This window comes from Protomyctophum parallelum (genome assembly GCF_964188405.1).
Source record: "Protomyctophum parallelum genome assembly, chromosome: 10".
NCBI lineage: Eukaryota > Metazoa > Chordata > Actinopteri > Myctophiformes > Myctophidae > Protomyctophum > Protomyctophum parallelum.
In genome coordinates this window covers 50,230,321-50,244,628 of record NC_139704.1, presented here as the reverse complement: position 1 = coordinate 50,244,628, position 14,308 = coordinate 50,230,321, and the positions used below count along the sequence as shown (strand labels likewise).

Here is a 14,308-nt window from a genome sequence, read left to right as displayed (position 1 = left end):
TCAGACTAAGGTTGTACTGGTCAGTACAACAGTATCAGACTGTGGTTGTACTGGTCAGTACAACAGTATCAGACTGTGGTTTTACTGCTCAGTATAACAGTATCAGACTGAGGGTCAGTACAACAGTTTCAGACTGTGGTTGTACCGGTCAGTACAACAGTATCAGACTGCGGTTGTACCGGTCAGTACAACAGTATCAGACTGTGGTTGTACCGGTCAGTACAACAGTATCAGACTGTGGTTGTACCGGTCAGTACAACAGTATCAGACTGTGGTTGTACCGGTCAGTACAACAGTATCAGACTGTGGTTGTACTGGTCATTACAACAGTATCAGACTGAGGGTCAGTACAACAGTATCAGACTGTGGTTGTACCGGTCAGTACAACAGTATCAGACTGTGGTTGTACCGGTCGGTACAACAGTATCAGCCTGTGGTTGTACTGGTTGTCAGTACAACAGTATCAGACTAAGGTTGTACTGGTCAGTACAAGAGTATCAGACTGTGGTGGTACTGGTGGTCAGTACAACAGTATCAGACTGTGGTTGTACCGGTCAGTACAACAGTATCAGACTGAGGTTGTACCGGTCAGTATAACAGTATCAGACTGAGGTTGTACCGGTCAGTACAACAGTATCAGACTGAGGTTGTACCGGTCAGTACAACAGTATCAGACTGAGGTTGTACCGGTCAGTACAACTGTATCAGACTGTGGTTGTACTGGTCAGTACAACAGTATCAGACTGTGGTTGTACTCGTTGTCAGTACAACAGTATCAGACTGTGGTTGTACCGGTCAGTACAACAGTATCAGACTGTGGTTGTACCGGTCAGTACAACAGTATCAGACTGTGGTTGTACCGGTCAGTACAACAGTATCAGACTGTGGTTGTACTGGTCAGTACAACAGTATCAGACTGTGGTTGTAACGGTCAGTACAACAGTATCAGACTGTGGTTGTACCGGTCAGTACAACAGTATCAGACTGTGGTTGTACCGGTCAGTACAACAGTATCAGACTGTGGTTGTACCGGTCAGTACAACAGTATCAGACTGTGGTTGTACCGGTCAGTACAACAGTATCAGACTGAGGTTGTACCGGTCAGTACAACAGTATCAGACTGTGGTTGTACCGGTCAGTATAACAGTATCAGACTGTCGTTGTACTGGTCAGTACAACAGTATCAGACTGTGGTTGTACTGGTCAGTACAACAGTATCAGACTGTGGTTGTACCGGTCAGTACAACAGTATCAGACTGTGGCTGTACCGGTCAGTACAACAGTATCAGACTGTGGTTGTACCGGTCAGTACAACAGTATCAGACTGTGGTTGTACCGGTCAGTACAACAGTATCATACTGTGGTTGTACTGGTTGTCAGTACAACAGTATCAGACTAAGGTTGTACTGGTCAGTACAAGAGTATCAGACTGTGGTTGTACTGGTGGTCAGTCCAACATTATCAGACTGAGGTTGTACTGGTCAGTACAACAGTATCAGACTAAGGTTGTACTGGTCAGTACAAGAGTATCAGACTGTGGTTGTACTGGTGGTCAGTCCAACATTATCAGACTGAGGTTGTACTGGTCAGTACAACAGTATCAGACTAAGGTTGTACTGGTCAGTACAACAGTATCAGACTGTGGTTGTACTGGTCAGTACAACAGTATCAGACTGTGGTTGTACTGCTCAGTATAACAGTATCAGACTGAGGGTCAGTACAACAGTTTCAGACTGTGGTTGTACCGGTCAGTACAACAGTATCAGACTGCGGTTGTACCGGTCAGTACAACAGTATCAGACTGTGGTTGTACCGGTCAGTACAACAGTATCAGACTGTGGTTGTACCGGTCAGTACAACAGTATCAGACTGTGGTTGTACCGGTCAGTACAACAGTATCAGACTAAGGTTGTACTGGTCAGTACAAGAGTATCAGACTGTGGTTGTACCGGTCAGTACAACAGTATCAGACTGTGGTTGTACTGGTCAGTACAACAGTATCAGACTGAGGGTCAGTACAACAGTATCAGACTGTGGTTGTACCGGTCAGTACAACAGTATCAGACTGTGGTTGTACCGGTCGGTACAACAGTATCAGACTGTGGTTGTACTGGTTGTCAGTACAACAGTATCAGACTAAGGTTGTACTGGTCAGTACAAGAGTATCAGACTGTGGTGGTACTGGTGGTCAGTACAACAGTATCAGACTGTGGTTGTACCGGTCAGTACAACAGTATCAGACTGAGGTTGTACCGGTCAGTATAACAGTATCAGACTGAGGTTGTACCGGTCAGTACAACAGTATCAGACTGAGGTTGTACCGGTCAGTACAACAGTATCAGACTGAGGTTGTACCGGTCAGTACAACTGTATCAGACTGTGGTTTTACTGGTCAGTACAACAGTATCAGACTGTGGTTGTACTCGTTGTCAGTACAACAGTATCAGACTGTGGTTGTACCGGTCAGTACAACAGTATCAGACTGTGGTTGTACCGGTCAGTACAACAGTATCAGACTGTGGTTGTACCGGTCAGTACAACAGTATCAGACTGTGGTTGTACTGGTCAGTACAACAGTATCAGACTGTGGTTGTAACGGTCAGTACAACAGTATCAGACTGTGGTTGTGCCGGTCAGTACAACAGTATCAGACTGTGGTTGTACCGGTCAGTACAACAGTATCAAACTGTGGTTGTATCAGACTGTGGTTGTACCGGTCAGTACAACAGTATCAGACTGTGGTCGTACCGGTCAGTACAACAGTATCAGACTGTGGTTGTACCGGTCAGTACAACAGTATCAGACTGTGGTTGTACCGGTCAGTACAACAGTATCAGACTGTGGTTGTACCGGTCAGTACAACAGTATCAGACTGAGGTTGTACCGGTCAGTACAACAGTATCAGACTGTGGTTGTACCGGTCAGTATAACAGTATCAGACTGTCGTTGTACTGGTCAGTACAACAGTATCAGACTGTGGTTGTACTGGTCAGTACAACAGTATCAGACTGTGGTTGTACCGGTCAGTACAACAGTATCAGACTGAGGTTGTACCGGTCAGTACAACAGTATCAGACTGTGGTTGTACCGGTCAGTACAACAGTATCAGACTGTGGTTGTACTGGTGGTCAGTACAACAGTATCAGACTGTGGTTGTACTGGTTGATAGTACAACAGTATCGACTGTGGTTGTACCGGTCAGTACAACAGTATCAGACTGTGGTTGTACCGGTCAGTACAACAGTATCAGACTGTGGTTGTACCGGTCAGTACAACAGTATCAGACTGTGGTTGTACCGGTCAGTACGACAGTATCAGACTGTGGTTGTACCGGTAAGTACAACAGTATCAGACTGTGGTTGTACCGGTCAGTACAACAGTATCAGACTGTGGTTGTACCGGTAAGTACAACAGTATCAGACTGTGGTTGTATCGGTCAGTACAACAGTATCAGACTGTGTTTGTACCGGTCAGTACAACAGTATCAGACTGAGGTTGTACCGGACAGTACAACAGTATCAGACTGTGGTTGTACCGGTCAGTACAACAGTATCAGACTGTGGTTGTACTGGTCAGTACAACAGTATCAGACTGTGGTTGTACTGGTTGTCAGTACAACAGTATCAGACTGATGGTCAGTACAACAGTATCAGACTGTGGTTGTACTGGTCAGTACAACAGTATCAGACTGTGGTTGTACCGGCCAGTACAACAGTATCAGACTGTGGTTGTACTGGTCAGTACAACAGTATCAGACTGAGGGTCAGTACAACAGTATCAGACTGTGGTTGTACTGGTCAGTACAACAGTATCAGACTGTGGTTGTACCGGTCAGTACAACAGTATCAGACTGTGGTTGTACTGGTCAGTACAACAGTATCAGACTGTGGTTGTACCGGTCAGTACAACAGCATCAGACTGTGGTTGTACCGGTCAGTACAACAGTATCAGACTGTGGTTGTACCGGTCAGTACAACAGTATCAGACTGTGGTTGTACCGGTCAGTACAACAGTATCAGACTGTGGTTGTACCGCTCAGTACAACAGTATCAGACTGAGGTTGTACTGGTCAGTATAACAGACGGTGGGTTCATGGTCGTACCCTCCATTCTGACGGTGGCTTCAGACTTCACGTCTCTCTCTCTCTCTCTCTCTGCATCACGTGTTTCCCTTCCTGTCTCTGCGGTGAAGTCCTGAGTCCTGAAGACTCACCGCTGTCTCTCGTAACCCAACCGGTGGGGGGGATGAAGCCCTCAGCGGTGAGATGTGTAACACGATCACCCTCTGTGAATCAGACACCATGCATAGCACAGCTTCTTCATCAGGTCTGGGCAGAAACCCCTTTTGGTGTGTTAAGCATTGTGTTTATGCTTTTAAGCTGTTGAAAAACCCCGCTAGTGCCGCGCTACAAGCTTGCAGGTCTGCTGTTTTTGAAAAATCGTGAAAATGTGGCGCAAATCTTTGAATATATATATTATTTCAGAGCGAAAGTTTTTAACTCAAATATTTGGGGAGGTGGGGGTCCCTGGAACAACGTATTTTCAGATGGGGGTCGGTGGCCAATTACAGATAATTCTGGGGGTCCTTGACATGAAATAGTTTGAGAACGACTGATGATTTAGAAGACATTTGTAGAATCGTCCTCTGATCTGAATGGGTGTAGTGAAGCTCAACCAGAGAAACTCCCCCTGCTGGAGGGATAAAGGAACTGGTTGGAATAACGTGTTCCTTCCACGCGCTACGTCCGTTGCTCTCCCCTTGTCCCCCATATATGGGGACTAGGTTGGTCTCCCCTTGTCCCCCATATATGGGGACTAGGTTGGTCTCCCCTTGTCCCCCATATATGGGGACTAGGTTGCTCTCCCCTTGTCCCCCATATATGGGGACTAGGTTGGTCTCCCCTTGTCCCCCATATATGGGGACTAGGTTGGTCTCCCCTTGTCCCCCATATATGGGGACTAGGTTGGTCTCCCCTTGTCCCCCATATATGGGGACTAGGTTGCTCTCCCCTTGTCCCCCATATATGGGGACTAGGTTGGTAGAGGGTGTGTAGAGCCCAGGATCACATTAGATGATTGACACAGGGGTGAAAAATGGGTCACAAAATCGTGGGTTAAAAAATATATTTTAGGATAGGTTTCCAGATGGGGGTCAGAGGGCAAACGCGTGAAAACGTTTCGGAGGCTTTGCTGTAAGGAGCCGAGACCCCCACGGACCCCCCCCCCCGCTACATGGATACACGCACCATAATCAGGCCTTTAGGCGTATTCATGACTTTTTGTTATGACATCTGAACTCCCCCACCTTCAGCGAAGTGTGTGTTTGTGTGTGTGTGTGTGTGTGTGTGTGTGTGTGTGTGTGTGTGTGTGTGCGTGTGTGCGTGTGTGTGTGTGTGTGTGCGTGCGTGCGCGCGCGTGTGGGGCGCGTGAAAACATGTAATGGTGTTTTTGGTGGTAAAGGTCATTGTCGGAAGAAAGTCTCTCGAGATGAGTTGTACATTTTCTAAATGTCATACTGTGTCTGTCTGTCTGTCTGTCTGTCTGTCTGTCTGTCTGTCTGTCTGTCTGTCTGTCTGTCTGTCTGTCTGTCTGTCTGTCTGTCTGTCTGTCTGTCTGTCCGTCTACAACCAAAGTCTGATACTGTTGTCTGGGGGGGGGGGGGGGGGGGGAGGGGGGGTCAACCATATAAGGACATGTCTACTTGTCGTCCGTGTCGGGTTCCTGTTCTCTGATTCTCTGCTGTAAAGTGACTCCACTGTGTGTGTGTGTGTGTGTGTCAGGTGATCCATGTCATGTTTTCTCTCTCTCTCTTTCAGGCTAACGGAGGAAGAGAAGAACAGAAACAGGACTGTTTGAAGACGGAGGAGACCAGAAGGGAGATGAACCCACAACCTACTAGTGCCCTGGCTCAAGAGGTGAGGGTTCTGTCTGGGTTTCACTCTGCTATGAACCGCACGCACGCACGTACATACAGTACGCACGCACGTACATACGCACGCACGCATGCACGCACGCACGCACGCACGCACGCACGCACGCACGCACGCACGCACGCACGCACGCACGCACGCATGCACGCACGCACGCACGCACGCACGCACGACTATTCAACTAGTCGACTATTCAACTAGTCAACTAGCCCCCCTTTTCCCCTCACTGTATATGTTTCTTTTCCCTTTTTACCTCCTTTATGATGAATTCCTGTTCTGTTCTTTGACTATAATATGGAAGTGTCTATTTGTACGTCTCTAAATGTTTTGATGAATTGAACAAGGTTAATTAATGAATTGGGTCGTCCATACTCACAGTTAACAGTCTTTGTATTGAGTTTGTGCTTGAAATTTTACTGTAATTCTGCAAACTGTAAATAAATATTTCAATCAATTAATCAATTGACTAGTAAATCCACTAGTGGACCTTGTTGGTACTAGTTGACTAGTTAAGAAAATAAACGTTATTTATAATTTTTTTGTAGGCCTCAAGATCAGGTAGATTTTAGTTATAGTCACCAATGTACACAGTTTTTAAATACAAAGTACAAATATTTATTTCAATCTTTTCCAGAGCCTACCATAGAACACAGAGCCTACCATAGAACACAGAGCCTACCATAGAACACAGAGCCTACCATAGGACACAGAGCCTACCATAGAACACAGAGCCTACCATAGAACACAGAGCCTACCATAGAACACAGAGCCTACCATAGAACACAGAGCCTACCATAGGACACAGAGCCTACCATAGGACACAGAGCCTACCATAGGACACAGAGCCTACCATAGAACACAGAGCCTACCATAGGACACAGAGCCTACCATAGAACACAGAGCCTACCATAGAACACAGAGCCTACCATAGGACACAGAGCCTACCATAGGACACAGAGCCTACCATAGAACACAGAGCCTACCATAGAACACAGAGCCTACCATAGGACACAGAGCCTACCATAGGACACAGAGCCTACCATAGGACACAGAGCCTACCATAGAACACAGAGCCTACCATAGGACACAGAGCCTACCATAGGACACAGAGCCTACCATAGGACACAGAGCCTACCATAGGACACAGAGCCTACCATAGAACACAGAGCCTACCATAGGACACAGAGCCTACCATAGGACACAGAGCCTACCATAGGACACAGAGCCTACCATAGGACACAGCCTACCATAGGACACAGCCTACCATAGGACACAGAGCCTACCATAGAACACAGAGCCTACCATAGGACACAGAGCCTACCATAGAACACAGAGCCTACCATAGGACACAGAGCCTACCATAGAACACAGAGCCTACCATAGGACACAGAGCCTACCATAGAACACAGAGCCTACCATAGGACACAGAGCCTACCATAGGAACACAGAGCCTACCATAGAACACAGAGCCTACCATAGGACACAGAGCCTACCATAGGACACAGAGCCTACCATAGGAACACAGAGCCTACCATAGAACACAGAGCCTACCATAGAACACAGAGCCTACCATAGAACACAGAGCCTACCATAGAACACAGCCTACCATAGAACACAGAGCCTACCATAGGACACAGCCTACCATAGAACACAGAGCCTACCATAGAACACAGAGCCTACCATAGGACACAGAGCCTACCATAGAACACAGAGCCTACCATAGAACACAGAGCCTACCATAGGACACAGCCTACCATAGAACACAGAGCCTACCATAGGACACAGAGCCTACCATAGAACACAGAGCCTACCATAGAACACAGAGCCTACCATAGGACACAGAGCCTACCATAGAACACAGAGCCTACCATAGAACACAGAGCCTACCATAGAACACAGAGCCTACCATAGGACACAGAGCCTACCATAGAACACAGAGCCTACCATAGAACACAGAGCCTACCATAGGACAGAGCCTACCATAGAACACAGAGCCTACCATAGAACACAGAGCCTACCATAGGACACAGAGCCTACCATAGAACACAGCCTACCATAGGACACAGAGCCTACCATAGAACAGCCAACCAGGAAACTGTGTCCTCACAAACAATGTCTGTTTTCTTACATTTCTAAAGGAGCAGATGTGGTTTTAATTAATTCCATCCATCCAATGAAGATTTAATTAAATGCTGTAGTACATTTCTACACAATTGTCTCTTAAATTAATGAATTCCCTGCAGCTGTTGTTCATCACTTTTCATATTGAGGTCCATTATTTATTTATTCTGTATTTGAGCCACGGAACCACCATTTGATGACATTTAGCCTCTCAGACCCATTTGAGCCACGGAACCACCATTTGATGACATTTAGCCTCTCGGACCCATTTGAGCCACGGAACCACCATTTGATGACATTTAGCCTCTCAGACCCATCTGAGCCACGGAACCACCATTTGATGACATTTAGCCTCTCAGACCCATCTGAGCCACGGAACCACCATCTGATGACATTTAGCCTCTCAGACCCATTTGAGCCACGGAACCACCATTTGATGACATTTAGCCTCTCAGACCCATCTGAGCCACGGAACCACCATCTGATGACATTTAGCCTCTCAGACCCATTTGAGCCACGGAACCACCATTTGATGACATTTAGCCTCTCAGACCCATTTGAGCCACGGACCACCATTTGATGACATTGAGTCAAAGATCTAATAAGGGTTTGGTTACCAAATCTCCATCATTTAGCTGGGGACCACCTGGAACCCCCTCGAGGACCACTGGTGGTCCCCGGACCACCTGGAACCCCCTCGAGGACCACTGGAGGTCCCCGGACCACTGGTTGAACACCACTGTTCTAGTGAAACATCCCATTGTGTTAATTTTTAATGTGAGGGTGAAATAATTTTATAATGTTGAACAAGACATGAATATTTCACATGGTTCATTAATATATCATGTCTGTAGAGCACACCTGTGTGTGTGTGTGTGTGTGTGTGTGTGTGTGTGTGTGTGCGCGTGCCTGAGTGTGTGTGTGTGCTTTGATCCAATCACATGTGGTCTGTGTGTGTGTGTCTAATATTTGGCATGCTGTGTTCACAAGTGGAAAAGCTGATGTCGTTTTAAGCTTATCTACTGTACATTGGTAGAGATGTTTAAATATTAACGTGTGTGTGTGTGCGTGCGTGCGTGTGATCTGCTGTTCACTGACAGCTGGTAAAGGACATGTTCCAGTTCATATTTGTATTCGTTGTATTCATATATTTTATTCAGTTCTACGTTGATCCACATTTCTGTGAAAGTGCCAGTTTATACATCTGAACTGTGAACTCTGCAGTTGTAACTAAATTCAAAAGAAATGTAATCATCTAGATTTGTATAACCAGAAACGGTAATAGGAGTGGCTCTCAGCCTTGTTCACGTCAAGGACTCTTAATAATTAATAATGAATATGAATTATACCGCGGAACCTGCACTCTGTAACTCTGAGAGTGTACTTTACGGGTCCATTTGGTTCCATTTGTACACTCTCAAAATTAACAGTGATTTTTACAATATAAATCGGTGGTCCCAGAGATAGAAATGCCATTAAATAGTGGACCGTAGACCGATTCAGTTCAAACTGGTTGAGAATCACTGCTATAGCCGTACACGTCTTCTCCTATGGGGGGTCCCTTCTCCTATGGGGGGTCCCTGAATCACTGCTATAGACACATCTTCTCCTATGGGGGGTCCCTTCTCCTATGGGGGGTCCCTTCTCCTATGGGGGGTCCCTGAATCACTGCTATAGACACATCTTCTCCTATGGGGGGTCCCTTCTCCTATGGGGGGTCCCTTCTCCTATGGGGGGTCCCTTCTCCTATGGGGGTCCCTGAATCACTGCTATAGCCGTACACCTCTTCTCCTATGGGGGGTCCCTTCTCCTATGGGGGGTCCCTGAATCACTGCTATAGCTGTACACCTCTTCTCCTATGGGGGGTCCCTGAATCACTGCTATAGCCATACACATCTTCTCCTATGGGGGGTCCCTGAATCACTGCTATAGCCGTACACATCTTCTCCTATGGGGGGTCCCTGAATCACTGCTATAGCCGTACACATCTTCTCCTATGGGGGGTCCCTGAATCACTGCTATAGACATACACATCTTCTCCTATGGGGGGTCCCTGAATCACTGCTATAGACACATCTTCTCCTATGAGGGGTCCCTGAATCACTGCTATAGACACATCTTCTCCTATGGGGGGTCCCTGAATCACTGCTATAGCCATACACATCTTCTCCTATGGGGGGTCCCTGAATCACTGCTATAGCCGTACACATCTTCTCCTATGGGGGGTCCCTGAATCACTGCTATAGACATACACATCTTCTCCTATGGGGGGTCCCTGACCCGGGGACCCAGCCAAAGGTATAGGGAGGTATAGAACTCCACGGTGTGTGTATAATAGATTTAAACACGCTTTTGTTCCCCCCGTCAATCAAAATGCTCAATCAGAGATTGCCGAATGCACTTTAATGACTCAGAGATTCAGGGATTTTGCCAAAAGCACTTTTTTTAACTAGTTTCACTTTATCAAGGGAATGTGTGCAATATCTCTGTTCTGTGTATTATATTGGTGTTTCATGGTGTTTTTTCCTTTTCGTACGTGAACGTGTCTGTTGTTTGTATGCAGCTGTGACTCTGTCTCCAATATCTCTGTTCTGTGTATGTGGGTGTTCCACGGTGTTTTCGTACGTGAACGTGTCTGTTGTTTGTATGCAGCTGTGACTGTCTCCAATATCTCTGTTCTGTGTATGTGGGTGTTCCACGGTGTTTTCGTACGTGAACGTGTCTGTTGTTTGTATGCAGCTGTGACTCTGTCTCCAATATCTCTGTTCTGTGTATGTGGGTGTTCCATGGTGTTTTCGTACGTGAACGTGTCTGTTGTTTGTATGCAGCTGTGACTCTGTCTCCGAGACACATTTCTCCCCATGGGAGACACATAAAGACAACCTTGAACCTTGACCCCCGGAAATGCTTTGGCCAGTGTCTCGCAAACCCCTATTACTGTGATGACCATTAGACTACAGAGCAATAACCACCTCTCTCTCCCACACTCTCCCCCAGTCAGAGATTTAATTAATTAATGCATGTAGAAGTTTGTTCAGGATGTCATTTGCATACAGATGGGGGGGGGGGGGGGGGGACTTCTGTGCCACAGAATAAATCTTATTCACATCCACGTAGGTGGTGGTTTTTTTATTTTTATTTATTTCCCCACATAAATGGTGATGTTCTGAAACATCATGAGTGTGGCCTCATTTTGACCTGTATTTGACTGTGTGTGTGTGTGTGTGTGTGTGTGTGTGTGTGTGTGTGTGTGTGTGTGTGTGTGTGTGCGTGTGCGTGCGTGCGTGTGATCAATGTTACCAATCAGATTGAGTTCCTCTACTCTCTCCATCAATCTCTGCCTGAGGGCAATCTCTGCCCCCCCCCCCCCCCCCCGACACACACACACACACCCTAGTCCATGTATTTGAGAGAGAGTGTCCTCATTGTAGCCATATTGATCTAAACTTCACTCTAATGATGTCAGAGAGAGAGAGAGAGGGGGAGAGAGAGAGAGAGAGATAGAAGTGAACAGTTCATAAGCCATCATATCCATGTTGCTGCTGCTGCTGCTGCATGGAGCTATAGCGTGCTAACGGGCTAAGCTCTGCCCAACAGGACTGAGAGCTAGCAGAGGATGCTAGCATGCTAACAGGCTAACTTCTGTGCCAACAGGACTGAGAGCTACCAGAGGATGCTAACCTCCGTGCTAAAGGGCAGTCCATACTGTCTCCGACCATCAAACTTTTCGTCGGAAAGCTCCGGTACAACCACAACATGACGTCACTCGCAACTTCTGAAACGCATTCCTCCGAATTGTTGTTCTGAAAGCTGCGCTCCCAGATGTTGTGACTCTCCGAAGGAGAAAAAAAATAAGTCTGATCTTTCCGACGAAAAGTTCGGTGGTCGGAGACAGTATGGACTGACCTTAACGGACCTTAGCATGCTAACGGGCTAACCTCTGTGCCAACAGGACTGCATGGAGCTAGCATGCTAACGGGCTAACCTCTGTGCCAACAGGACTGCATGGAGCTAGCATGCTAACGGGCTAACCTCTGTGCCAACAGGTCTGAGCGCTACCTTGCGTAGGATGAGTGCCTCCCAGCAGCCGCCCGCGGGCAGGAAGCCGTACCGCAAGGCGCCGCCCCAGCACCGGGAGAGCCGCCACGCGCCGCCCTTCCGGGACGACCTCTACCCCCCCACCCTGACCCCTCCTCCTCCTCTTCCTCCTCCTCATCCTCCACAGCAGCAGCAGGCGCGAGGAGACCCCCAGCAGGTAATCGAACGCACCCCTTCCCCTAACTCCACTAACCCTAACCCTTCTTTCCCGCGCGCCTCGTGGCCGCTTCCGCCGGACTCGGACAACTGCTGCCTCAGCAGCGACCCGGAGCTGTCCAGCCTGTCCAGTCTGGACCTGGCCGTCCTGCCGCCCCCGCGGACCCCCCTCGGACCGCCCGGGGCCCAGCAGAACCCCCTCGGACCGCCCGGGGCCCGCCGCGTCCTCAGCCTCGCCTCCGACAACCTTTCTCTTTGTTCCTCTGACGCGACCGCAGGCGCCGCGGGGCGATGGAACCCCCACATGGGGCCGCGATGGAACCCCCACGTGGGCCACCAATGTTACCCCGAGATCCTGCAGGAATGGAAACCCCAAGTGTGGCACCAATGTAAGCCCCACACCACCCAGGAAAGGAGCCACCACACCACCCAGGAAAGGAGCCACCACACCACCCAGGAAAGGAACCACCACACCACCCAGGAAAGGAACCACCACACCACCCAGGAAAGGAGCCACCACACCACCCAGGAAAGGAGCCCTCACACGGGGCACCAATGGTACCCCGTGATCCTGGAGGAATGGAAGGCCCAGGTGGGAGCTGAAAGGAAGCCCCTCACCACCACCCAGCAGCTCCTCAACAGCAGCAGCAGTGAGCTCCTGCTGGGTTTCTCCTCCCGCTCCGTCTCCCTGCAGAGCCTGGACTCCTGCTCCTTCTCCAGGAGTCCTCCATCTCCCGACGACGAGGAGGAGGAGGAGGAGGAGGAAGGCCTGGGAAACTCCTCCTCCAGGAGCCCAGATTCTCTGGGCCGCTCCTCCGTGAGTCGCTACCCGCCGGCCCCATCCTCCAGGGGAAGGAGGAGTGGGCGGGCGGGTACGGACCGTCGGAGGAGTCCCTTGAGTAGTCCACATCGCCCGGCTCACTGCTCGAAGAGTCCAGAACGATCAGGTCACTCCTCAAAGAGTCCAGAACGATCAGGTCACTCCCAGAGGAGTCCAGATGGCCCGGGTCACTCCCAGAGGAGTCCAGATGGCCCGGGTCACTCCCAGAGGAGTCCAGATGGCCCGGGTCACTCCCAGAGGAGTCCAGATGGCCCGGGTCACTCCCAGAGGAGTCCAGATGGCCCGGGTCACTCCCAGAGGAGTCCAGATGGCCCGGGTCACTCCCAGAGGAGTCCAGATGGCCCGGGTCAATCCTCGAGGAGTCCACAACTCCTCGGTCGTTCCCCCAGGAGTCCAGACCGCTGCCTGGCGTTCCGAGAACCGCTGGAGAGTTTCATGCCTCTGACCCTCCAGGGCCAGACCCTCCTCACCATCCAGCCCAGAGGGATCCTGAAGCAGCCTACGTCCGATCATCATCGGCGGCCGGACGGTCCAAAGAAGACCCAACTGACCCCGTCCCGCGGCGGGAGGAAGCGGAGCCCCTCCGGGGACCAGCGGACCACCTCCCTCCTCCGGGTCACCTGGACCGTGGAGCAGGTTCTGGAGCGCAGGGCTCGCTTCTCCTGCTTCCTGGATGAGGTCACGACACGCGTCCTCAGCCCCGCCCGCCTCCGTCTGCTCCGGGGGAAGGGGAGGGGGGCCGGGGGGGAGGAGGAGGAGGGGGAGGAGGAGGCGGGGGGGGAGGGGGAGGAGACGCAGGAGGAGCAGCGACAGCACCATCTTTACTCCGGGGCAGAGAGAGAGGGGAGGAGGAGGAGGAGGAGGAGGAGGAGGCAGGAGGAGAGCTCTGAGCTGTGACGCTCCTCGACCTCCTCCTCCTCCTCCTCCTCCTCCTCACGCTCGGCGCGCCTCCTCAGAGCAACAGGGGGCGCTGTGCTCTAGTCTGTCTGTTCAGTCACGTGACGACCAGGTACGTCCGCATGACGCCACCAACCCTCTGCCCCCCCCTCGTCCCCTCAATCACCTCCTCCTGCCCCTCTGCCCCCCCCCCTCGTCCCCTCAATCACCTCCTCCTGCCCCTCTGCCCCCCCTCGTCCCCTCAATCACCTCCTCCTGCCCCTCTG

At 49.9% G+C, this 14,308-nt stretch overlaps 1 protein-coding gene across 1 annotated transcript in view; it reads left to right on the top strand.

The window, feature by feature from the left end:
* tjap1 (tight junction associated protein 1 (peripheral)) overlaps positions 1–14,308 on the top strand; it is a 73,451-nt gene that overhangs the window by 25,196 nt on the left and 33,947 nt on the right. The window contains exons 2-3 of the mRNA XM_083775099.1: positions 5,816–5,914; positions 12,097–12,305. Of these exons, the coding sequence (XP_083631225.1) occupies positions 12,120–12,305 (186 nt within the window). The 5' untranslated portion in view covers positions 5,816–5,914; positions 12,097–12,119. The remainder of the gene's footprint in view (positions 1–5,815; positions 5,915–12,096; positions 12,306–14,308) is intronic.